This window comes from Argopecten irradians, chromosome 3 (assembly GCF_041381155.1).
Source record: "Argopecten irradians isolate NY chromosome 3, Ai_NY, whole genome shotgun sequence".
Taxonomy (NCBI): domain Eukaryota; kingdom Metazoa; phylum Mollusca; class Bivalvia; order Pectinida; family Pectinidae; genus Argopecten; species Argopecten irradians.
Window position 1 is genome coordinate 54122789 of NC_091136.1, and position 25901 is coordinate 54148689.

The window sequence follows — 25901 nt, forward strand, 5'->3', positions numbered from 1 at the left end:
TATATCTGTGACTATTTGTGATAATGGATATTCCGGAAACATCGAGGAGACCATTTCAGCGAGGGCTCACTTTTCCGCATGTGCGTCGAAATTTCAATTATAATTTCGACCAGAGTGAAGTGATGAGTGCTGATGTGCTTTATTATTCACCTCGGACATTCCGTGATTCGGATGTTGAAATATTATCAGTGACCTCTACTCCGAGTGTTGGACCTATAGGAACTACAGTGAATTGTGATATAGGTGCGTCGAGTTCACGGATAGCGAATCAACGCAAGTCGGAACATCAATATAAGGGATTCATTCTACGATGGATTATTGTGTTGCTGGATTTGGCAAGTTCTGTGGGTAAAGTGTATTATAGATACCCGAACCACATTATCGCGTGCTTCATAAAAGAGTTCATAGTGTTTGGAACTCTAGTGTTCTGGTTGTTTATCACGTTTGTTGTGATAGTGAATCTGATTCAGAATACCGTTATGGTGGACATAGTGACAAACATGTCCCAGGGATTAGTGGACGATATTGAATTAGTGTCGTCAAACAACCAAGATGAAGCGATATTCAGTAGGTGTAACTACACAAGAAGTAATTATGTACATGAAATTCCGTCAAGTGTGTCCATGCTGGAGCAGTAGACCGTGCGTGCGCGTCGGTCGCGCGGGAATGGAGGACTAATACAGGCGAGGAACGGACCAGCAATATGTGCTACTAACAAGGATACAGACACAGAGTTTTGTGAAATTATTTATTCCGCGGGAAACTGCAAACAGGAAGAAGAGTACGACTTACTCGAAACCAGAGTAATGTGTGATGTAATACTGTGTGATTTAGCTACGGAAGTGCGTAATATGGTGGATTGGAAAGTTGACACCGGAGACGTACTTTTATATCCGAAGATCTCTATAGCGGTGCTATGAGAATCATCCTGTATCGGAGCCTGACCTTTCCATGTGTGAGACAGCCGATGTAAACACGTTGTTTGTGATAGTGATAATTTTATCAAAATTTATCATTCGGAACTATCGGTATTAAGACAGTCTATCAAGCCAATGGATCACGTGCTGTTTAAGGAAGCACTATGGAGAGAATACCTCGACAAGTGTGAAGTATTGGACGAGGGATTATAGCCATGCAAGAAACCACAATGATTGATAAAGGAAATCGGGGAGTCCATAAAGTTTATATTGTATTTTAATTGGGACAGTTGCAGGACAATGTTGTCGACTTAAAAAACGACGTTGTGAGGAAACCCCATTTTGTGTATATTATTCGTAAAGACGTCAACTTGGTGTGTGATATTAAGGTCGTGTTGTGTTTATCTGTGGATCTACAAATGAATTATCATCAAGTGCCTTTCAGTGAAGACGATAGATTGAAGATCGCCTTCGTTATTCCACTAGGTGGATTGTACCAATGTTATAGTGATGGTGTTTGGTTTGGTCAACGCCTGGATCACTTTCTCCAGAATTATTGAGAAAACGCTGAGTGGATTACTGTGGAACATTGCAGTGTTTTATCTGGACTGTGTTATTGTGTACGGGAAGAATTTCAGTCAGAAGATGAACAACTTGTATTGATGGCAGTCATGCATGAAGATACTTGACGGTGCCGATTTGAAGTTGAAGGCCTGTAGGTGTCACTTGTTCTTCAGACAAGTGACGTTCCTGTGACATGTGGTGTCCAGGATGGCGTCCGGACTGATTCTTCAAGAACAGAGGCAACGCGGAAGATGTAATTACCAGAAACCGATCTAGAACCATATGTCAGGAAGTTGGTGAAAACTTCGCATTAATAGCGAAGTGTCTACATGGCCATATCAAGCAATGTAAAGTTTGGTGGTAGACAACAGAAACTTTTGGTGACGTGAAGAAATGGTAAACTTCAACTTTTAGAAATCCAGACGTCCACACGGTTGATTTATGCTGAACACTGAGGCAATGAAACTACATGCTGTAGGAGCTGTGATGTCCCAAGAGTAACATGGAACCTGTTACAACCAGTACCCATGAGGCACATGAACATGGGCTGATTCCAAAGATAATGTTGTGGTGGTGATCCATCCAGAGCGCTAACATTAAAAACCCATTTTTTGTTGAAATTAGAATGGACGAACCGGAAGATGTACATGTACGCTGTGTGTGTACACGTACTTGTACCATGCCTGTCGCAGTACCGGAACAAGGCTGGGCTACGATGAACCTTTTGAAATTACCTGTTTTGCTCATGATGACCTATGGTTTGGTGGTCGTTCCAGATGACTCTTAAGAACTGTGAAATAAACATTTTTGAAATAATAAGGTGACTTTCGCGCAAAGTTACGTGTGACACTTATACATAAAGCATATTTAAGTGAAGAACACATTCTGTGGATTATTATGTGAGATGTTCATTTTACGTGACACTTAGATATCCAAGTGAAGAACAATTATGTGGATTATTATGTGAGATATTCATTTTACGTGACACTTAGATATCCAAGTGATGAACAATTCTGTGGATTATTAAAATGTGACATTCCTCTAACGTGGATTAATATTTACGTGACACTTATTTTAAAAGTGATTCTACGCGGATTTATAATTTATGTAGTGAACAGTATATGTCAACACTTATTTCAAGTGTACAATGTGACATATGAATTACCTGTGAGCAGAAACTTGAAGTGTGTCCGGATTATCGGTACGATATCCAAAAAAAAAGTTACTTTCGTGAACGATTGACTTTTAACCTTTATGTGAACTATACGTGTTCATTCCCATGAGTGATTACTTCATTCCAAATATGACATTTTCTCTTGTTAAATTTTTATAATGTTAATCTTCTATTTCATGTTGATCCTTATTGTTGAAATAATTATGTTTTATTGCGCGGTAAACGTGTGAAATTGTCGCGAAGCTGTTATTTTCTCAACGAATACGCGTGGACGTCTATATAGTATCACGGAGTGTACACCGGATATTGCGCGCAGAAGTGGCTTCTAATATTTTATGTACACCGGATATAACGCGCAATATATATCCTTTGTGTAGTTGGGGTGGATTACTCTTCACGTAAATTTTCCATGTTTGCAGTACCTGATTTTATAATTTTTTACCGTTGTTTAACTGTAATTCAGCTATAGATGTAGTGTACCTTAACTTTTGTCGGAGACAAAACTTGAAGAGTTGGGGGTAGTGTAGCGTGGAAATTTGTGTCACGCTTAGTTTTTATTAGTTGTTAAAGTTAAAGTTTATTTGTGTTGTAAAATAACAGTTTTATACTATTTAGTTGATAGTTTTAGTTAATATATGTGCAGTATGTATAGTGTATATATACATACATAGGACAGTTAGGGACCAGGTGGCCACGTGCACGTGCCCATCTGGGCTCGTTACGTATACGTAGGGAGCTAGGGCACCGCATTCCGTTTTCCATATAAGGAGTTGTTTACGACTAGGACTGTGTATTAGGGTCCAGTTTGATGGACAGGTTGCATAAGGTTGCATAAAGCTAAATTTAGGTAGTGGTCACTCCGGCCAGCCAATTAGAGTAAGGTTGGGAGGGGGATGGAAGTAGGTAGAAATACGTAATCATAGTAAGATTCAGCCAATGAACGTGAGAATGAAGATGGAAGAAGCGAGGTTTTAGCCAATTAGAGGACAGTATGTAAGTGGTATAAAAGGGGGTACACGGGACGAAACGACAGAGTACATGGAAATTTTGGGACTTACTCCACGCATCTCAGGATCAGTTATTTTAATTCTGATTACTTTACTACACTTAGTGTGTTTGTGACTATTGGATTTATACTTGGGATTTACTGTACGGATATTCCCTACATGTTTCAGTGATGTGATATATACGGATTACTCTATCATACTTAGTGTGTTTGTGACTAAGGGATTTATACTTGCATTTGGGATGTACTGAATACTTCGCAATTATGCATGTCACCTAGCAGTGAACTCAAGTCAAACAGTGTACCAGTGTGTGTGTTCCTAATGGATTTATTGTGAACTATATTGCGTGGATGTTTATGTGAATAAATTATGTGAGTGTTAAAGTGACGTTTTCTAGTTTTCCCTGCCGTAGTCACCTTCCATCACGGACTTACGATATACAATAGCATCTCGTCATAGCCTAAGTGCTATCATATTTTGGAGAAACGCTACATAACATCGAAAGGGTGTGGGTTCGAAACCCACGTTGGGCAGTTTCAGACACTGACTTTAGAAAAGTGTTTTTTTTTCTTTTCGCATTCATAAGCTTTCCATCGTTCCCTAGCTTTGTTTGTAAAATGTTAGCATCGTTTTCTGAAATCAGACCGCTCTTACTTATTCTTTAGTATGTGAATATGAAGGATAGGGATCGGATATTCTACCCTCAGGATCAAAATATGTTGTAATACCTTCAGCAAGCCTCGGCTTTTAAATCATTTTGTGACCCACGGCTAGAATATCCATACCCGTGATATCTACATATAAAAATGTAATGGCGGTCAGAAATAATAATGAAGGCCATTTGTAATAGGGAAATTATAAATTGTCATTGGTCATAATTGTTCCAAGAGATGTTCTGATTTCGTTTCTCAAAACACTTGTTAATGACGTTGGTATGTTATTTTCGATAGGACATGGACATAAATGTACCAGTATCTTGTTAAAACAATTAAACATCGCTATCAAAACGACTATTCAGTGGAAATAGCAACAAATCAGAAACATTAATAAGAAAGATTTACAACTCTGCCATTTATTTTTTCGATCATCTGATGACCTCTCTATGTGTCTAGTGGTACTCCTTATCAGTGACACATAGATGGATAATTAGGATTAATAAATCGCTAAATGTTATATTTATACAACATACAACATATTAAACGTACTTATAAATGTGCTTAGAGACATCTAGTCAGGAAAATAATCAGAGGTCCCCTTGCTGTCGGTAAAAGTTTCCAATCTCTATGTGTCCCAATATCAAGGGTTTATCTACGTCACTCGCTAATGTACTTAACATCTAACAGTTTACTTTTACTTGCATTATTTACAGGGAAGTCGTAATCTTTCATGTCCTCTATTATTAGAAAATATTGTTGCGGTGTTTGAAATCACTGTGTATATAATATTGTATTATATTAGGTGTTAAAACTACATGCGCTGTGGATTGTCTGAATTTACATGTCCCTGTGTCATGTAATGTCCTGTACATGTAAATCTGTGTGTATGTAAGTTGTTATGATGACGTGAGCGAATGGATTGGTTGAGTGTGTCACATTAACCCTGCATGACCCTGTCCTTGCACGTGCACGCCCACCCTAGTGGAAGCGTTTCCACACATTACATGGAAAAAAGGCACCGGGCAGATACCACCTATAGCTGGAAGCCTGTGTGCTTTACCGCCACAGTGCTGAAAGGTATGTTTATTTAATATATAACTAGAAATAAAGTAATTTACTTATTCTTCATTATGCAATATAATTAAAATGCTTTATAGTTTTCTGTTATAACTTCTTTAAATAACTTGTCCATAAACCTTTATAATATGTATATGTATAAAAGGACCGCACCTGGTCGGTGAGGTTAGGGCGATGCATAGAGTCAAGTGACTGTAAATTAAATGTTATTTCTAAATGTAATAACCATGAAACTAAAATAGAATTTACTATAGATTTATAATAAATAAATACCTGTATATTATCTTTATTACTTTACAGTATAAATATATCATTATAGGCGGTACATTTACGTGTCCCTATGTATTGTCAGGTATTGTTCTTTTTATTTCAGGTTATCTGTCTCCGTGATTCTATATGTAATACAAATGTCAACTGTTAATAGTTGTTGAGTAATTCATATAAGAAGAGAACAAACCCATATATATATACTCTCGTGACAATATACAACACCAGTCGAGATGTTAAACTTTATTTATATAAGATATAGGATGATAAACAAAGTCATCTCATATTTTCTTTCACACATACATTGTATACATATAGATACTATAGCTAAATCACTAACAGTAAAAGATTCACAGCAAACTGTATCTGTAGAAACATAGTTACAACTTAATATTCGATAAGCTCTTTTACTTAATAATTACTTGGTACATAAACCAAATATATTTATTTTACTTCGTAATTTGCTTAAAGATGCTCCACCGCCGACAGAGCATAACTGACACTCATCATTTGAACAGTGTGTGTATATATGTCTAATTAACACAAAAATAATATCGAATAATTCATTTTGCTTTTGATGCATGCCCAATCAGTACTTCATTGTATATAGGACATAGTGCCATGGATTTTTTTCGGGATGCAATTATTTTATATATATTTTTTTTCATCGTGACGTAAAATTAAAAGCTAAAACTTTTCAATGGTGTTAATACTGTAATACTCGATCGTATGCTCCTGTTTCTGATAGAAGAAAAATACCATTTGTCAGCGGTGGAGCATATTTAATAATTTCAAGTAATTATTTTATTTACATAACTTACTTGCAAAATTACTAAGTGAATCTGTTAGTAAATTGTAGTAATGATAAGTAAATATTTTGCTAGTAATTTTACTTCAAACATTACTTAGTAAATCATATTAAGTAATAAGATTATTTTAAGTAAATAAGTAACTGCTGTGTCATTTGCTAAGAACTATTCCATAACGTGCAAAAGGGAATACAAAAAGCAGTGAGATAACTCTAAAAAGCCCCATAAATGTATAGATACATACAAGAGAAAATCATTCACACTATATCGCCTAAGTATATCACATTAAAATATATAACATACTGTAAAGTTGATTACTTTCGAGATCCAACAAAGCAAGGCCATGGACTTCATCAGTATGACAAATACTACCGTATTTCAATCACTACCGTATTATCACATTTGTACATGTACAAGGCCATGGACTTCATCAGTGTCACAAATACTACAGTATTATCACATTTTTACATGTACAAGGACATGGACTTCATCAGTGTCACAAATACTACAGTATTATCACATTTATACATGTACAAGGCCATGGACTTCATCAGTGTCACAAATTGTACAAGGCCATGGACTTCATCAGTGTCACAAATACTACAGTATTATCACATTTTTACATGTACAAGGCCATGGACTTCATCAGTGTCACAAATACTACAGTATTATCACATTGTTACATGTACAAGGCTATGAACATTATCAGTTACTTCATCAGTATGACAAATACTACAGTATTATAACATTTTTACATGTACAAGGCCATGGACTTCATCAGTATGACAAATACTACAGCATTATCACATTTTTACATGTACAAGGCCATGGACTTCATCAGTGTCACAAATACTACAGTATTATCACATTGTTACTGTACGAGGCCATGGACTTCATCAGTGTCACAAATACTACAGTATTATCACATTTTTACATGTACAAGGCCATCGACTTCATCAGTGTCACATACAGTATTATCACATTTTTACATGTACAAGAATTTAATTTTCGCGACACAGGTTATGTCCTCCGAAATTGCAAAATAACTGGCGATATCGTATGTGGTCAAAAATTCCAAACACATATGTTTTCGAAGCTTATACTTATTGTTGAAGCTTATCACACGCAACCAAAGCATGTAAATATTGATAGGTCTTGGCAGAAAAGGACACAAAATTGTCTGCTATCAGAGTTTGATAGGCGTTACCGTTAGTTATAATCTATGGATGTACATTAAACTGTTTGTTATTTCTGTATAATTCAATCCTGTTTGTTACTAACATTTCCATTGGCTTAACATTTTTGTTATAATCTCATTACCTGTAAAATGACATTTTCATTTGTAGCGTCCCTCTGATTGACCGATTCAACAGAGAGATAATTTTATAGAATAAAGAGATCCTCAAGAAAATATAAAGTCATACGATTAAATAGAGTTAAAAGGAGTAGCATATTGTTTTGTGTTATGGAGTATGTATTTAGAATCCTCTCGAATTTTTGTGTTAAATCTCAAACAAATATAAAAGTTAAACAAGGCGGAGTGGCATTGATAGTGACGACAAAATAAGTCTCCAACCATGCCAGGTAGATATCGATATCGCATGGCTAAACAATTGTCATCAGAATGTATATATATTATGTATTTACAAAAATATACTATTCTAATATAGCGGAAATATATAAACCATTGACCCATGCAGCAGAGACATGTTCACCATATTTTACAACAAAGCAGGTAGGCATTTATCACAGACTCAGTATAGATATATTATATATATACGTCATATCAAATAGATCAAACTATTACATATTGTCTTTTCCTCGTAGAATAACAAAAAAAAAAGACTTATAGAGAAGAAATGATAACAAGATGTAAAAAAGTCACAGGTAAAACAAGATGTCAAGAAATATTTCGATAGAATGAAAATATAACTAGAAGTCATTAATAAAAGACAAATAAAGCGAGGACCTATTTAATATAAATGATAAGAAGTAAATAAATATATACAGCGCGGATAAAACACGTAGTCATTTGTATACTCAAGTTCGTAAAACTGATGGCACGGTGCAGTCACGTAGAGGAAGTTTACCTGCGGATCTGGATGCATTCATGGAAATATCACGGTTTTTATTGGTACCACTAAGTTCAGAAAGGTATACTTATCATAACATAATATAGCCAGAATTGTCGTCCTCCACCGCGAAAAAATACAGTACGATTAGGAATACTTGTCAGATAGAACCACGTGACCAGGGCTGTGTTAAAAAGAACAAACAAATAATCTTTGGATGGCCCTACAAGCCATTAGACAAATTTGATTATCCACAAAAAAATATATTGGAAAAATAAATTGATTGAATGATCTTAAACACAAACGAATACATAATATAATTGAATGTAATGCGCATGTTCATTGGCATAAATATTTATGGTATCATTCAATAACGTAAAAGGGACGTTTATATAGAAATCCATGGGTTAGAATGAATTAAATAGTTTATATGTTACCGTATAGTTGCTAATATTCTCGAGGTTTTAATTTCGCTAAATTCGCGGGTCCATCAAAAATCGCGAATATTAATACCTCGCGAAATGTATAAAAATCATGGATTCACGTATACTGTATGGGACTTTAAACGGCTAGACAGGTAATTAGCGAAAATTAACCCCGCGAATGAGTTCAAAACAGTAAATCGCGAAATGTTACACCGCGAAATTTAACAACTATACAGTATATGGAGCTTTAACTGGAAAAAAGTCTTATTTGATATAAATTTATACTATAAACATATTTTCACTTATATCCCTAAATAAACAATAATATCCTTAATACCAAATGCAAAGCAATGAAGTTAGGTCTAATTATTATTGCGTAAAACAAACAATGACAAAATGTCCTAAATCACAGAATCATTTAAATTAGGTTTACTAAAATATTAAATACAATAGCAGGTTGTCCTTTATCACAGCTGAATACACTATCACTAGGAATATACCAAGATATTTCACAACTGTTGTCCTTTCCCAGGGGTACTTACTAAAGGTTAGTGATATATAACAAACTATATGATTGGCTTTATCACATAGTATGAGTCAACAACAACAGGAATATTTTATCACAGATATCAGAAGTAATATGTATGTACTCGTCTTTGAACTTCTGATATTATTCAATAAGAAATAGAAATTTAATATAACAATATTAATTGGTTTCAGGGTTTCCGGAGAATTTTTGCCACAAAATTGACTTAATCACGCAACATATTTGAATGTGATACCGCTGCTGTCAGAATTATAAAGCATTCGTTAATTCAATGTTAACTGTACCTGTTTGATAAGGATACATGTATTTCAAAGCCGAAAAAGGTATAATTCATTGTTCCAAACACTATGCTGACATCAACCGAAGGCAAAAATATGTTGTCGTTTGATGGTATGTGTGAAACAAGTACACAACCCGGAAATAAAACATTAATAAATCATCAGTTCGTGAGCGAATATAATTATATCTACACAATTTTTAATTTGTTATTTTTATCCTTATCAAATAATTCACACCTGGATAATGTTTAATGTCGTTTACCCCTTTATATCCTTTCATTTCCAGTATATACATTACTGCTGATCTCAGGACCTGATAATGTGTTTATGCCTGAAAAAATCCATTGTCAAGGTCTAAAACGCCATTCAGATTACCTAAATGTATGAATCCCGAATCACCTTTTTCATATATGGATGCTCTATCCAGAAGTGTTTATATAACCGTGCTTTACTTGGTTGCCTTACACGTGATAGTTCTTTCACAAAGATCAGCTATTCTTCGTCAGCTCATTGGTATTTATTCATAACATCTTACGTGTAAGGTGACAGATACATCATTGCATTGTTATCCTGAACGGGTCGTTTCCATAGGATCCGGAAGTAGCCTGACGATTTTTTACGGGGTGATTCAATCGTTGTGTGTTTAGGAGGTTGGTACATCTACAAAGGAATAGCCATTATACTACTGAATAAAACTAATAGAAACACGATTAATTATCAATTTGAATAGTGCCTGGTCACAATGAATATTCGGGCAATATTCAGTTAAATAATATTAAAACCTGTATCATCAAATGGATATTGGATAATGATCAATTAATGCATGTGTAATGTTTTCTTATACACGCAGTACATAGTGTATTGGTGACTTTTTCAGTACCATGTATGTCCTGTGTCAATACCAAACATAATGTTTATTATAAAGTTCGAATACAATGAAAATATGCTTCCATATCATACATCTATAACGGTTACACGTATAAAGATGTAACGGAGAGGGCTTTGCCTGCTAATCGTTCCTATTTAATTCTGTTTGATTTATTCAAATAGTTTTTAAATACAATTTATTAATTTATTTATTTTTATTATTTATTGTTTTTTTTTTAAATTTTATGACTGGATGTTATCTAATTACAACACAAAGCTAATTTCTGTAATTTCCCCCTATCGTATTACCGACTTTAATATCATCCCTGTGTATTCCAATGCGTGAACCATCTTGACATTTTTACCTACATGTATTTTTCCTCGTTTTGGGAAGTTTGCCGAAAATATACTACAATGTAGATCTTATCGTCTTTATATTGAAAAAAATCCATATACAAACCAGCACACAAAGTACAAACCTCTAAGCTAAAACGTCTGAGCAAATCTTCGTGGCGTCTATCCTCTTCTTTTTCTCTCTGTCTTTCCCTGCGTCGTTTTTCTTTTTCCTGTCTATACATCTCCAAGCTTTTTCTATGCCATTCTTCTTCTTCTCTAATTCTGTCAAATTCCATGCGAAGTTCCTCTTCATATTCCCTGCGACGTTTATCTCTTCTACGACTCTCTTCTTCATCTTTTCTGAGTTTTTCTTTTAATCTTCGTTTCATTTCCTCTTCTTCTCTCCGCTGTTGCTTTTCTCTATGTTTTCTTTCCTCTTCGTCTCTTTTTCTTTCCAGTTCCTTTCGCTTCATGGCCTCTTTATCTATCTGCTTTTCCTTGTCCTTGAGCCTTTCCCTTTCTCTTTCTAGCCGCTTTTCCTTTTCTATACGTTTTTTTGTCTCTTCTTCTAACCGTTTTTCCTTCTCTTTACGTTTGTTCTTCTCTTGTGCCAACTGCTCTTCTTTTGCAATACGTATACTATTTTCTTCTGCTATCTTTATTTTCACTTGATCTAGTTTTTTCTTCTCCTTTTCTAACTTCTCTTTCTTTTTTCTGATCTCTCTCTCCTCCTTTTCTAACTGTTTCTTCTTTTCATTTTGCTTTCTCTTCTCTTCTTTTACCTGCTGTTCAGTCTCTAATCGCTTTTTCTCCGCTTCTTCTAACTTCTTCTCCATTTCAATGAGCATTTGCTTCTCTATTTTTGATTGCATATCGGTTTTATTTCTCTTGCTTTCCTCTTCTTCTATCTTTCGTTCAATTTCCCTGATACGATCCTGATCGACATGCCTCTGTTTTCCTGTACCTTCTTGTTGTGTTACATCGTCCTCGTTCTGAAATCTTAATTATATAAACTATGTATAGATTTAAGTTAATGTACATGTAAAGTTCACAAAAAAGGTTGCAAATCAAAATATGACTATTTTCTGAAGACTCCTGAACATTTGCAAAAAAGAGCCAGGTAATTTAGAGTAGAAATCATTGCATAAAATATCGAAAATGACACAAAACTCGTGATATCACAATAGAGACACGACCGATTGCGTATTGATTCGGAAAAAAATCCCTTGCGTATTTTATTTATCAAATAGTTAACAAAACTAATTATAAGCATTTATGTCACTATTTTTAATTTTAGCGGGTATGAACACAAGAAATCCTAGTAGGATCTTGGTGCCCACCGAAGAATGATCTACACTCTGAGGTTTAGATAATCTTTACACCCTAGTGCATTAGGAGCGCACTACATAATTTTAAACTACAGGTAAACTAGAAGTGCACTACGTCCAGTAAGATGTGACCACTCAACCCATATTCAGGTAAAGGCCAGTGCCATTGGACACTGTGTCAGATAAGTGTGTCTGTAAATTTTACCTATTGAAATACATTGTCTCACCTAACAGTTACCTTTCAGTCTTATATTGAATTTGTCTGATTTTCTTTTCATATTTTATGTATCATATTAAAAATTTATTAATCATTTATTTATTTATTTATTTATTTATTGGTACTATCTATTACTAGAAATTTCTATAGTGTAATTAAATTATCTGGTGTTAATTACTTTAATAAAACTGATTGATTTAATAGATCTGTTTTAGTGTTTACACATACACATAAAAAACAATATTTTTTATTAATAAATTGTAATTTTATTTTCATTCAGTTTAGCTTATAAACTATATACACGTATCATGTACATATCCCTAGTTGTGGTACAAAAGTCTGTCACAGCTACGTGTATTTACATACTGATAATCATGAGGATACGGGTGTACTTGTATAAATAGCTATATGCTATGAACTCTAGGTACTTAGGATCTGTCATCATAACCACCAGGCCTATGGCCTTTTTCTCCCTTCTAACACTACCTAAGGTGACACTTAACCTGAGATAATGATCAGACAGGTATCACAGGTAAAAGGTATAAATATTACTGTTGTAAAGTCTACCAGTTTTTTTCACCCCAATGGGTCCATGATTGAAAGCATGTTGTGACAGCCTCTGTAAATGTATATCTTTATTAAGTGCAGTAGTCTACCGATTCAAATGATAATCAACCTACTATATTTTATCAAAATTTACATAATCTTTCAATTGAAAATGCTTGTCCTTTTTCTCAAAATGAATATTATATATACACATTATTTAGTTTTTATGTTTCTTTGGGTTTTTTTTCTATTTCATTTTATTTTTTACAGGACCTGTTGTACATATGTATATTTCGCCACACTGACACTAATTCCGCCACCTGACCATGAATTGTTTTACCTTTAACTTTTATCAGGGGTTTAGTGTTGATCACCTATGTGGGTGTATAGTGAACTTCTAGTGTATACGTAGTGCACCACTAGTTCACTATGTGTAAAGGGTTAGCTTACACTCAACTGTATGTCTGACAATAAAATGAGGGATTTTTTCTCTGCTTTTCAAACTTCAACTATCAAAATCCAAGATAACTGCCTGTCGACTATCTTGTTCACCCGATCGATCCCAAAATACAACAATCAAAATCCAAGATGGCTGTCTTTCGGCCTTCTTGCCGCTGTCCGATCGGTTTCGGTATATCTATGGCTCTTGGGGAACCTTTATATGTAATTTGAGGGAGATACATTTAGTACTCTCTGAGAAATAGCGGTATCAAGAATTAACTATCAAAATACCAGATGATTGCTGGTCGGCCATCTTGTTGACCGATCGGTCCCAAAATGCAATATGCACAACTAAAGCCATTGGAGAAACTACATAAAGTTTACAAAGAAGTACTTTCTGGGAATTAGCGGTAACAAGAATGTATCATGTTTAGCTAATATGATCGTCAATAAGCAGTAACACGTTCGGGAAATAAGACTTTATTTACTGTATACAAGTACGATGAGACATAGGCTTAACTACTGTAATTAGATGATGCATGTATTTCCCGTTTTAAGAAAATGCATGGAAGTACTCTGATTCAGTTGATCAAAAACTAACTTACGAAAAAGCACATGTAAGCTAACTAGTGTCAACAACAGTATTATATCTGTGATATAGAAACAAAACATGTACATGTAGGCATAGACTAATTATTTTCCTGTCTACAGTAATCAGCTGAACGTAGATCGATGATTCAGAATAAGAGACAGGTACAGGTTATATTGAGGATAAAAAAAAGTTTTAGTTTACTTTTGATAATAAATATATATCTTCATGTATTAGATATGCAGATATCTCCTCAAAAACATACAAAGACCAGTTGTGTATGATGACATCAATTTAATCGACATTGTTGTGATCAAATTGAAGTTATCAACTTCGATCGTTGTCACGTAGACGCTTTTCATCGTTACAATTTTGGGGCCAATTCAACTTTATGCTTGAATAACTGCCTCAAACGACAATTAAAGCTAAGATATCTTGACGATGGAAAGATAGATTTTGATAAAATATATTTTCCGCTATAACAATATAAAATCATGGATTGTCTAAAGGGTAATTGAAGTTGAATCTTTTACACGGACTTTTCCATATTCATTTTTCAGATATTAAATCCAGGCAAAATTATGGCTTATTTGTGCCATTTCTTAGCTTTGTAAAGCATCAAATCGGTAGCATCATAACATAAAATTAACAGGTATAACACTTTATATCATCAGACTATTACACTTTATAATATTGAATATACAGTTCTTTATAAAAATATTACCGCTCGATTACGGTCTAATAATATAAATGTAAAAAATGTCATTTTTTAGGGGGTAGGGGTATAGAAAGGCTAACTACTCAAAAATTCCGCTGTCAATTTTGTTTATATTCTTTCATCATACCCCAAACAACTATCTAATTATGTGGGCAAAAAATAAAGAAAATTAAACGACACAATTTTTTGAAATTAGGTATTTAAGTTGAAATTCAAATGCAAAAATTAGCCCTTTTTAGGCCTCATTTACAAACATTCGCGTGAAAAATTCACAATTTATGTATTTTTAAGAGTGGAAACAACATTGAGGTCATTGATAGCCATATAAACTTACATATTAAAGATAAAAAATGTTGTTTGTAATATTTCAGTCAATTACCAAGCTTTGGAAATATGTGTGTAAAATTGTATTTTGAGAAAACAGACGGTAAAGTAGGGTTATTGAGAGTACAATATTTCCAAAACCGCACAGTCAAATTTCAAATAAAAGCCTTAATAAACAGTTTATCAACCAATCTCTCAGTGAGCAAGTTTTAAAGTAAATTAAACGAGGGGAAATTTTTAGGTCTAACTTTATCGAACCACCTTAAATAGCCCACTATCTGATGATAGTGGGCTATCAAATGATGGGCTATAAATTGTTGGCAAACATTTGTCAGAATTCGCAACGCGGACTCAACACAGTTTGCGAACAAATTATTTTCATACTCGAACTAAAAATATATTGATATAAATATAATATATTTATCAAACAAGAAATTATGAATGTATGCCATTTGCATTATGATATTTTGATATAGTACTCAATTCAAGCTACGTACTTAAATTCCTATAGCAATCTTAAAGCTGACAATGCAAGTTAAAAACATTCAGTTGAAATTAATATATATATATATATATATTAACGAAATATTTTTTTTCAAAAATTGTTTCTGAGACATCCCCTAGTTATGACAGTGTGGTATCTAAGGAAGTGGCAGCCATTTTTCTTTTGCTCTGCTTAGTAACCTTCACTGGCCAACCCCCTATATAAAGCACGGGACACTTGACACACGTGTATCATTCCAAACATGTCTTGTCTCAGATACACATGGCCCGATATTGCAAATAACAATGTCAAATTGAAAATAAACACTGCACTCACCTGACAATATTTCATTGAAGTAATAGATGAATGTGTTGTTAGCTATATCCCAACATATGTCCAATACGAACTAATAAAACATTTCAATATACGCTAAGTTTTACACGTACATGTACAACAACACGTGTGTGTCCTTGATAGTTATCGCTCGTTCGGGTGAGGTACGTAGTCACGTGTATATGGTCAGTTGAGTGCATCGGGCACGATGATATACGTGGAGATATGTGAACGGATTATTGTTCGGATTTCTATTCACTTGCGTTGGAATTTTATTTTGAGAAGTATCTGAATGACAACTTAGAGGAGTTGACATGTTTTCATGCTAAGATAAGTCCCATATAGTTTTACAGGTGAGGGTTTTGTTTACCTATTTGTAGGTGATACAACCTGTGGACTGCTAGGTGTATAGGTACATGAATGAGCGCACGTGTGTCGATTCACGCGCTTTATATAGAGGTCGGCGAGTCGTCGGAATGTAAAACAAAAATGGCTGTCCTCAACCGGGGAATGTCTCATAAACGATTCTTGAAAAAACGAGTATACTTATTTAAAAAAAAAATCATTTTAATAATTTTAACTTGCATTGTCAGCTTTAACAAAGCTACTATCATGTGTATATTACTTACCGATGAACGTCCTGAAATCGATTTGTATGGACCGGCCAAGTGATCTTGTGAAAGAGAAATCATGTATCATCATTAAAACAAATTACAAGAATGCTTTTCAATGAAATGTGATTCATATATTTATATTATTCTTCATAACCCCGGCTTTAAGGATCTGCTCTTGTGAGGTTTCAGTCTCGTTCAAGTCTCGTTACGACATTAGCAAAGTGTTTTTGTGATTTTCGATAACTAATTGTCTCAATGTGTAGCAAGATGCCATATAGAAATAATGCCTAAAATTTGACCTCTATTGGTTGTAAAAAAATTATAGTCAATTGTTTTTAGAAACGACCAATTTGACAGCCATTTTGAAATGATGCATTTCTAACACTTTGTAGAGAAGTGAAATTTATCTTTTTTTAACTTAACTCGCCAGAGCAACAACATGGGGTTTTTTTGTGTTTTTTTTTTCTGTTAATCGTTTTTAGGTTCACTGAGATGAAAATGAGAAACATTTAAGATTGGAATTCAAACTGATTGGTTGTTTATTTTTACATTTTAGTGAAGATATTTAGCAAGAAATGCTGCAATAACAAATTTTCAATCAGGACATTAACCCCTATTTTTATGATGGTTTTAGAAAAAGCAACTTTTGTTTCTTTTGAACTGCAAAATTTTAGAAAAAGTTAGTCATCAGAACTTGTTCTGTGAAGCGTTGAATCTGCTAAAAATGGTAAAACACGGATTATTTTCATCTTCAAAATTTAATGGATAGGGGTAACATATACAGCTATTCTAAGCAAAAATAATGGGTTAACTGTGTGATATTATCATTGTCTTATAGAAAACATTGATTTTGTCAATTTTGCGAATATTCGTAATTATAAGACAACTTATTTGCAAAATATAGCTTTAGTATTTCGTGTGTATGATCAAAACAGTGAAAATCCGGTAAAAACACAATTTACCTCAAATGGCCATCTTTGATTCATAATAGCTCAAAATCAAGCAACCACCATATTGTTTGTATTCCAATTTTAATTTTGCATGAATCCTATTTCAAAAAATTACATTAGAAAAAACGTAAGTCATCAGAAAATTTTGACTTTTCACCAGAGTAGATCCTTAACCTTGTAAATTGTATCAGTGTTGTGGCATTATTTCTGCAAATCTATGATAAAAACATACCATCAGCTGGTGTAGGAATACAATATCTCCGTTCCTTTTGATTGTTAACAATGTTTACAAAATTCACATGTAATTTTAATTCACTTTAAATCTCTTAATATCTTTTAACGGCATTTCGGTAGTTCTCCAAACCACCAGCATGTCAAATCGTGAATGCAGTTTAAATCATCTATTCCTTTCCCTAACAGTCAATTGAATTCAGAGAACATGATCCAAAAGGTTCAAATATTCCCAATGAGTCCCAAAACAAACACTGAAAACAGCTTACCGGTGGGGGTGATTCCGTCCCTTTTGGTGGTGAGGCTGGCTGTTCTGGTGGTGAGGCTGGCTGTTCTGGTGGTAAGGCTGGCTGTTCTTGTGGTGATGCCATCTGTTCTGGTGGTGTTGCTGGCCGTTCTGATGGTGTTGCTGGCCGTTCTGGTAGTGATGCCGGCCGTTCTTGTGATGAATCAATGCGTCCACTAGATCGGTGACAGGTCAACGCACCACACTTCAGTTTATGTATATCATAAACAGCCTGTAAGTACAAACAGATTAGTTGATCCTAAACTGACAATGAGTTTTCCATTTATAAAACGGATCTAATTATATCACCTTCGTCGTTAAATGGAAACTTTAAAATTCCCAGACAACTTGCGATTTAAAAAAAAAAAAAAAAAAAAAACACTTTGTGCACACATGCAAGCTGCCCTATAGCTAGTGATGACAGATGGCATAGCGCACCAATCTTTTGGAACATTCATATCCGTTTTTACAGTAATTAGACGTGAATTTCAAATACGTTTAGTTACTACAAAGTGAACTTACAAAATAATATACAGGTAACTAAAGCACTTTCGAATATTTTTCACTGACTTTTTTCAGGATTACCGTTGAAGCTCACTACCTTATGTCTTATTTTCTGTATTGTAGACGCCAGTGGGGGACTGCTCTTGGTCTCATTATCCTCTTCCATGCTATGAAAGAACATGAAATCGTATCTGAATTGCTTTACAATTTGCTGTTTTTTTTAAAGGCTTAACGTTCTTATCTAAAGTCGAAAATCCGTAATTCCCGCATTTACACCATTACCAAGTTGTAATAACTGCCTTGTAGCTGTCCCTATAATAGAATTAGAAACACAAATGAGGAGGCCTAGTGTACAATTGGCATTAGTGTGTATAAGTGAATTTATGCGGTAACCCCACCTTTAACCATACCATATGTGTCTGTACGTATTGATAACCAGGTACATGTATAATCTGATCGACAACAATAACATTCTCTGATTTGTTCGGTGTTTTACACTGTTCATCCTTATAATATTAGTTCTACAATTCGAAATGAAAATGTATTTACTTTAACAGAAAAACCCACATTTTGATGACTTTAAAGTGATATTTTATGCTAATTTCACTGTAACGATATGTCGCCTAAACATTTGATATTTGAACATGGACATGTAATTTGATGATTTAGCTCTCTAAAAGCATATGTCGGCCTATAAGAGAGACGAAATCTAAGGATCATATATTCCTGGTTTTGAATAAAGCGCCTTCATTCACCGCCATGTTAAGTACCTTGGGGTTTTGTCGGAATTCAGAATCGTATCACGTGACTGACGTCCACATGACCTGCATGTGATGGTCCAGGTAACTAGCGTAAGCGCACATGTGTTTGTCTACGTTTTCCTTCTGGCTAATATAATAAAAATTGTTCTGGTATATGTCCACAGAACGAGTATTCGAAACATCTAAACCACACATTCAATATTGTGTGTATCAAATATTGTGATGTGCCAGAATTATTTTCTTTGTAGATCCAGTATGCTGAGGTCGACCACATGTTTACGAATTGTTGACATTTTCTCTTTGGTTTCACAACTCTCGTGTTACTTTGAGATTATCGCGACGATGTTCGGAAGAGTTCGGACTGATTTGGCATCTTTCGAGTCTATTTTGTACGTGTACACGTTAAAAAGAATTTTTACTTTTATAATTAAAAACACTGACTTCCAGTGCTGCAACTTTATAAAAAGTGTTAAAATTAGAAAGTTTAAACCTCGGACAGACGGAGAAAATGTGTATAAGACTTATGTAGTTGTCACTATGGCAAAAGAGCGATAGTGATAGACAATACATCTTTAAGCACGCAATAATACTAAAGACCGACGAGATGCCATTGGTACGAGAGCTCGTACTATCCGGATGTCGTACCCCGGGGTACAGATGTGTGCAGTGTACGTCGAGTGTGAAAAGTTATATACTACTACATAGAGAGACGTTTACCAGCAATTGGGTTTTAAAGACATGCTCGATTTCTTTATTTCCATTTCCATCAAACGTCGGTAGTTTGGAAAGAATTTACAGATTTTGACGTCTTCTGATATTGACTGCCATCAACATTTTAATAAAAAATTAAATGACTTATCATTGTCGTTGGCAATCGACATCTACAGTGTTTTGATAAATATATGTGATACTAAAGGCAATACAAACTAGTCCTAGTCGTTTGTCTATATATTAGAGTGTGTCGGAAGTGAGGAGTCTCTCGCAAACTGATGGGTGTTTCTTCAACCGTGTTACTTTTTAACTATTATATTTCTCATCAATTGTTAGGAAGTAAACTCATTACCAATCATTAGGCAACATTTGATATTTTTACATTAAAGAATATTACAACAAGAGGCCCAGAGGGCCTGTATCGCTCACCTGGTTTGTAATGTCAAATCATGTTCTGAATACAGGTTCATTGTTTCTTTTCTGAAGGAATTTGAATATTTACCTCTTATTTCCCTATTGTGCCCCGCCCCTCCTGCCCCCGGGGGGTCAGAGCCAAAATTTATACAAGTTCTTTCCCCCTTCCCCCAAGGATGTTTGTGGCAAAAATTTGATTACAATCCATGCAGAACTCTAGGACAAGTAGCGATTTATAGGATTTACCTCTATTTCCCCTATTGGGCCCCGCCCCTCCTGCCCCCAGGGGGTCAGAGCCAAAATTTATACAAGTTCTTTCCCGCTTCCCCCAAGGATGTTTGTGGCCAAATTTGGTTACAATCCATGCAGAACTCTAGGACAAGTAGCGATTTATAGGATTTACCTCTATTTCCCCTATTGAGCCCCGCCCCTCCTGCCCCCGGGGGTCAGAGCCAAAATTTATACAAGTTCTGTTCCCCTTCCCTCAAGGATGTTTGTGGCCAAATTTGGTTACAATCCATGCAGAACTCTAGGACAAGTAGCGATTTATAGGATTTACCTCTATTTCCCCTATTGGGCCCCGCCCCTCCTGCCCCCGGGGGGGGGGGGGTGGTCAGAGCCAAAATTTATACAAGTTCTTTCCCCCCTTCCCCCAAGGATGTTTGTGGCCAAATTTGGTTACAATCCATGCAGAACTCTAGGACAAGTAGCGTTTTATAGGAATTACCTCCATTTCCCCTATTGGGCCCCGCCCCTCCTGCTCCCAGCGGGTCAGAGCCAAAATTTATACAAGTTCTTTCCCCCTTCCCCCAAGGATGTTTGTGGCCAAATTTGGTTACAATCCATGCAGAACTCTAGGACAAGTAGCGATTTATAGGATTTACCTCTATTTCCCCTATTGGGCCCCGCCCCTCCTGCCCCCGGGGGGTCAGAGCCAAAATTTATACAAGTTCTGTTCCCCTTCCCCCAAGGATGTTTGTGGCCAAATTTGGTTACAATCCATGCAGAACTCTAGGACAAGTAGCGATTTATAGGATTTACCTCTATTTCCCCTATTGAGCCCCGCCCCTCCTGCCCCCAGGGGGTCAGAGCCAAAATTTATACAAGTTCTGTTCCCCTTCCCTCAAGGATGTTTGTGGCCAAATTTGGTTACAATCCATGCAGAACTCTAGGACAAGTAGCGTTTTATAGGATTTACCTCTATTTCCCCTATTGGGCCCCGCCCCTCCTGCCCCCAAGGGGTCAGAGCCAAAATTTATACAAGTTCTGTTCCCCTTCCCCCAAGGATGTTTGTGGCCAAATTTGGTTACAATCCATGCAGAACTCTAGGACAAGTAGCGATTTATAGGATTTACCTCTATTTCCCCTATTGGGCCCCGCCCCTCCTGCCCCCGGGGGTTCAGAGCCAAAATTTATACAAGTTCTGTTCCCCTTCCCTCAAGGATGTTTGTGGCCAAATTTGGTTACAATCCATGCAGAACTCTAGGACAAGTAGCGATTTATAGGATTTACCTCTATTTCCCCTATTGGGCCCCGCCCCTCCTGCCCCCGGGGGGGGGGGGTCAGAGCCAAAATTTATACAAGTTCTTTCCCCCCTTCCCCAAGGATGTTTGTGGCCAAATTTGGTTACAATCCATGCAGAACTCTAGGACAAGTAGCGTTTTATAGGATTTACCTCTATTTCCCCTATTGGGCCCCGCCCCTCCTGCCCCCGGGGGGTCAGAGCCAAAATTTATACAAGTTCTGTTCCCCTTCCCCCAAGGATGTTTGTGGCCAAATTTGGTTACAATCCATGCAGAACTCTAGGACAAGTAGCGATTTATAGGATTTACCTCTATTTCCCCTATTGGGCCCCGCCCCTCCTGCCCCCGGGGGGGGGGGGGGTGGTGGTCAGAGCCAAAATTTATACAAGTTCTTTCCCCCCTTCCCTCAAGGATGTTTGTGGCCAAATTTGGTTACAATCCATGCAGAACTCTAGGACAAGTAGCGTTTTATAGGAATTACCTCCATTTCCCCTATTGGGCCCCGCCCCTCCTGCTCCCAGGGGGTCAGAGCCAAAATTTATACAAGTTCTTTCCCCCCTTCCCCCAAGGATGTTTGTGGCCAAATTTGGTTACAATCCATGCAGAACTCTAGGACAAGTAGCGATTTATAGGATTTACCTCTATTTCCCCTATTGGGCCCCGCCCCTCCTGCCCCCGGGGGGTCAGAGCCAAAATTTATACAAGTTCTGTTCCCCTTCCCCAAGGATGTTTGTGGCCAAATTTGGTTACAATCCATGCAGAACTCTAGGACAAGTAGCGATTTATAGGATTTACCTCTATTTCCCCTATTGGGCCCCGCCCCTCCTGCCCCGGGGGGTCAGAGCCAAAATTTATACAAGTTCTGTTCCCCTTCCCCCAAGGATGTTTGTGGCCAAATTTGGTTACAATCCATGCAGAACTCTAGGACAAGTAGCGATTTATAGGATTTACCTCTATTTCCCCTATTGGGCCCCGCCCCTCCTGCCCGGGGGGGGGTCAGAGCCAAAATTTATACAAGTTCTGTTCCCCTTCCCCCAAGGATGTTTGTGGCAAAATTTGGTTACAATCCATGCAGAAACTCTAGGACAAGTAGCGATTTATAGGATTTACCTCTATTTCCCCTATTGGGCCCCGCCCCTCCTGCCCCCGGGGGGTCAGAGCCAAAATTTATACAAGTTCTTTTCCCCTTCCCCCAAGGATGTTTGTGGCCAAATTTGGTTACAATCCATGCAGAACTCTAGGACAAGTAGCGATTTATAGGATTTACCTCTATTTCCCCTATTGGGCCCCGCCCCTCCTGCCCCCGGGGGGTCAGAGCCAAAATTTATACAAGTTCTTTCCCCCTTCCCCCAAGGATGTTTGTGGCCAAATTTGGTTACAATCCATGCAGAACTCTAGGACAAGTAGCGATTTATAGGATTTACCTCTATTTCCCCTATTGGGCCCCGCCCCTCCTGCCCCCGGGGGGGGGATGGGGGTCAGAGCCAAAATTTATACAAGTTCTGTTCCCCTTCCCTCAAGGATGTTTGTGGCCAAATTTGGTTACAATCCATGCAGAACTCTAGGACAAGTAGCGATTTATAGGATTTACCTCTATTTCCCCTATTGGGCCCCGCCCCTCCTGCTCCCAGCGGGTCAGAGCCAAAATTTATACAAGTTCTTTCCCCCTTCCCCCAAGGATGTTTGTGGCCAAATTTGGTTACAATCCATGCAGAACTCTAGGACAAGTAGCGATTTATAGGATTTACCTCTATTTCCCCTATTGGGCCCCGCCCCTCCTGCCCCCGGGGGGTCAGAGCCAAAATTTATACAAGTTCTTTCCCCCTTCCCCCAAATTTGGTTACAATCCATGCAGAACTCTAGGACAAGTAGCGATTTATAGGATTTACCTCTATTTCCCCTATTGGGCCCCGCCCCTCCTGCCCCCGGGGGGTCAGAGCCAAAATTTATACAAGTTCTGTTCCCCTTCCCTCAAGGATGTTTGTGGCTAAATTTGGTTACAATCCATGCAGAACTCTAGGAAAAGTAGCGTTTTATAGGATTTACCTCTATTTCCCCTATTGGGCCCCGCCCCTCCTGCTCCCAGGGGTCAGAGCCAAAATTTATACAAGTTCTTTCCCCCTTCCCCCAAGGATGTTTGTGGCCAAATTTGGTTACAATCCATGCAGAACTCTAGGACAAGTAGCGATTTATAGGATTTACCTCTATTTCCCCTATTGAGCCCCGCCCCTCCTGCCCTCGGGGGTTCAGGGCCAAAATTTATACAAGTTCTGTTCCCCTTCCCTCAAGGATGTTTGTGGCCAAATCTGGTTACAATCCATACAGAACTCTAGGACAAGTAGCGATTTATAGGATTTACCTCTATTTCCCCTATTGGGCCCCGCCCCTCCTGCCCCCGGGGGGTCAGAGTCAAAATTTATACAAGTTCTTTTCCCCTTCCCCCAAGGATGTTTGTGGCCAAATTTGGTTACAATCCATGCAGAACTCTAGGACAAGTAGCGATTTATAGGATTTACCTCTATTTCCCCTATTGGGCCCCGCCCCTCCTGCCCCCGGGGGGTCAGAGCCAAAATTTATACAAGTTCTGTTCCCCTTCCCCCAAGGATGTTTGTGGCCAAATTTGGTTACAATCCATGCAGAACTCTAGGACAAGTAGCGATTTATAGGATTTACCTCTATTTCCCCTATTGGGCCCCGCCCCTCCTGCCCCCGGGGGGGGGGGGGTGGTCAGAGCCAAAATTTATACAAGTTCTTTTCCCCTTCCCCCAAGGATGTTTGTGGCCAAATTTGGTTACAATCCATGCAGAACTCTAGGACAAGTAGCGTTTTATAGGATTTACCTCTATTTCCCCTATTGGGCCCCGCCCCTCCTGCCCCCAGGGGGTCAGAGCCAAAATTTATACAAGTTCTTTCCCCCTTCCCCCAAGGATGTTTGTGGCCAAATTTGGTTACAATCCATGCAGAACTCTAGGACAAGTAGCGATTTATAGGATTTACCTCTATTTCCCCTATTGGGCCCCGCCCCTCCTGCCCCCGGGGGGTCAGAGCCAAAATTTATACAAGTTCTTTCCCCCTTCCCCCAAGGATGTTTGTGGCCAAATTTGGTTACAATCCATGCAGAACTCTAGGACAAGTAGCGATTTATAGGATTTACCTCTATTTCCCCTATTGGGCCCCGCCCCTCCTGCCCCCGGGGGGTCAGAGCCAAAATTTATACAAGTTCTTTTTCCCTTCCCCCAAGGATGTTTGTGGCCAAATTTGGTTACAATCCATGCAGAACTCTAGGACAAGTAGCGATTTATAGGATTTACCTCTATTTCCCCTATTGGGCCCCGCCCCTCCTGCCCCCGGGGGGTCAGAGCCAAAATTTATACAAGTTCTGTTCCCCCTTCCCCCAAGGATGTTTGTGGCCAAATTTGGTTACAATCCATGCAGAACTCTAGGACAAGTAGCGATTTATAGGATTTACCTCTATTTCCCCTATTGGGCCCCGCCCCTCCTGCCCCCGGGGGTCAGAGCCAAAATTTATACAAGTTCTTTCCCCCTTCCCCCAAGGATGTTTGTGGCCAAATTTGGTTACAATCCATGCAGAACTCTAGGACAAGTAGCGATTTATAGGATTTACCTATTTCCCTTATTGGGCCCCGCCCCTCCTGCCCCCCGGGGGGGGGGGGGGGGGTCAGAGCCAAAATTTATACAAGTTCTGTTCCCCTTCCCCCAAGGATGTTTGTGGCCAAATTTGGTTACAATCCATGCAGAACTCTAGGACAAGTAGCGATTTATAGGATTTACCTCTATTTCCCCTATTGGGCCCCGCCCCTCCTGCCCCCAGGGGGTCAGAGCCAAAATTTATACAAGTTCTGTTCCCCTTCCCCCAAGGATGTTTGTGGCCAAATTTGGTTACAATCCATGCAGAACTCTAGGACAAGTA

The 25901-nt window shown here is 37.5% G+C and overlaps 2 protein-coding genes across 2 annotated transcripts in view; one reads left to right on the forward strand and one right to left on the reverse strand.

The window, feature by feature from the left end:
- The window catches only part of LOC138319087 (zinc finger C2HC domain-containing protein 1C-like), a 168543-nt gene that overhangs the window by 101179 nt on the left and 41463 nt on the right, over positions 1–25901 (forward strand). The window lies entirely within an intron of this gene.
- Positions 5860–25901, reverse strand: part of LOC138319083 (uncharacterized) — a 66767-nt gene continuing 46725 nt past the window's right edge. The window contains exons 16-20 of the mRNA XM_069261995.1: positions 18659–18728; positions 18041–18289; positions 16606–16649; positions 11140–11995; positions 5860–10453 (exon numbers count right to left, since the gene is read on the reverse strand). Coding sequence (XP_069118096.1) covers positions 10325–10453; positions 11140–11995; positions 16606–16649; positions 18041–18289; positions 18659–18728 — 1348 coding nt within the window. The 3' untranslated portion in view covers positions 5860–10324. The remainder of the gene's footprint in view (positions 10454–11139; positions 11996–16605; positions 16650–18040; positions 18290–18658; positions 18729–25901) is intronic.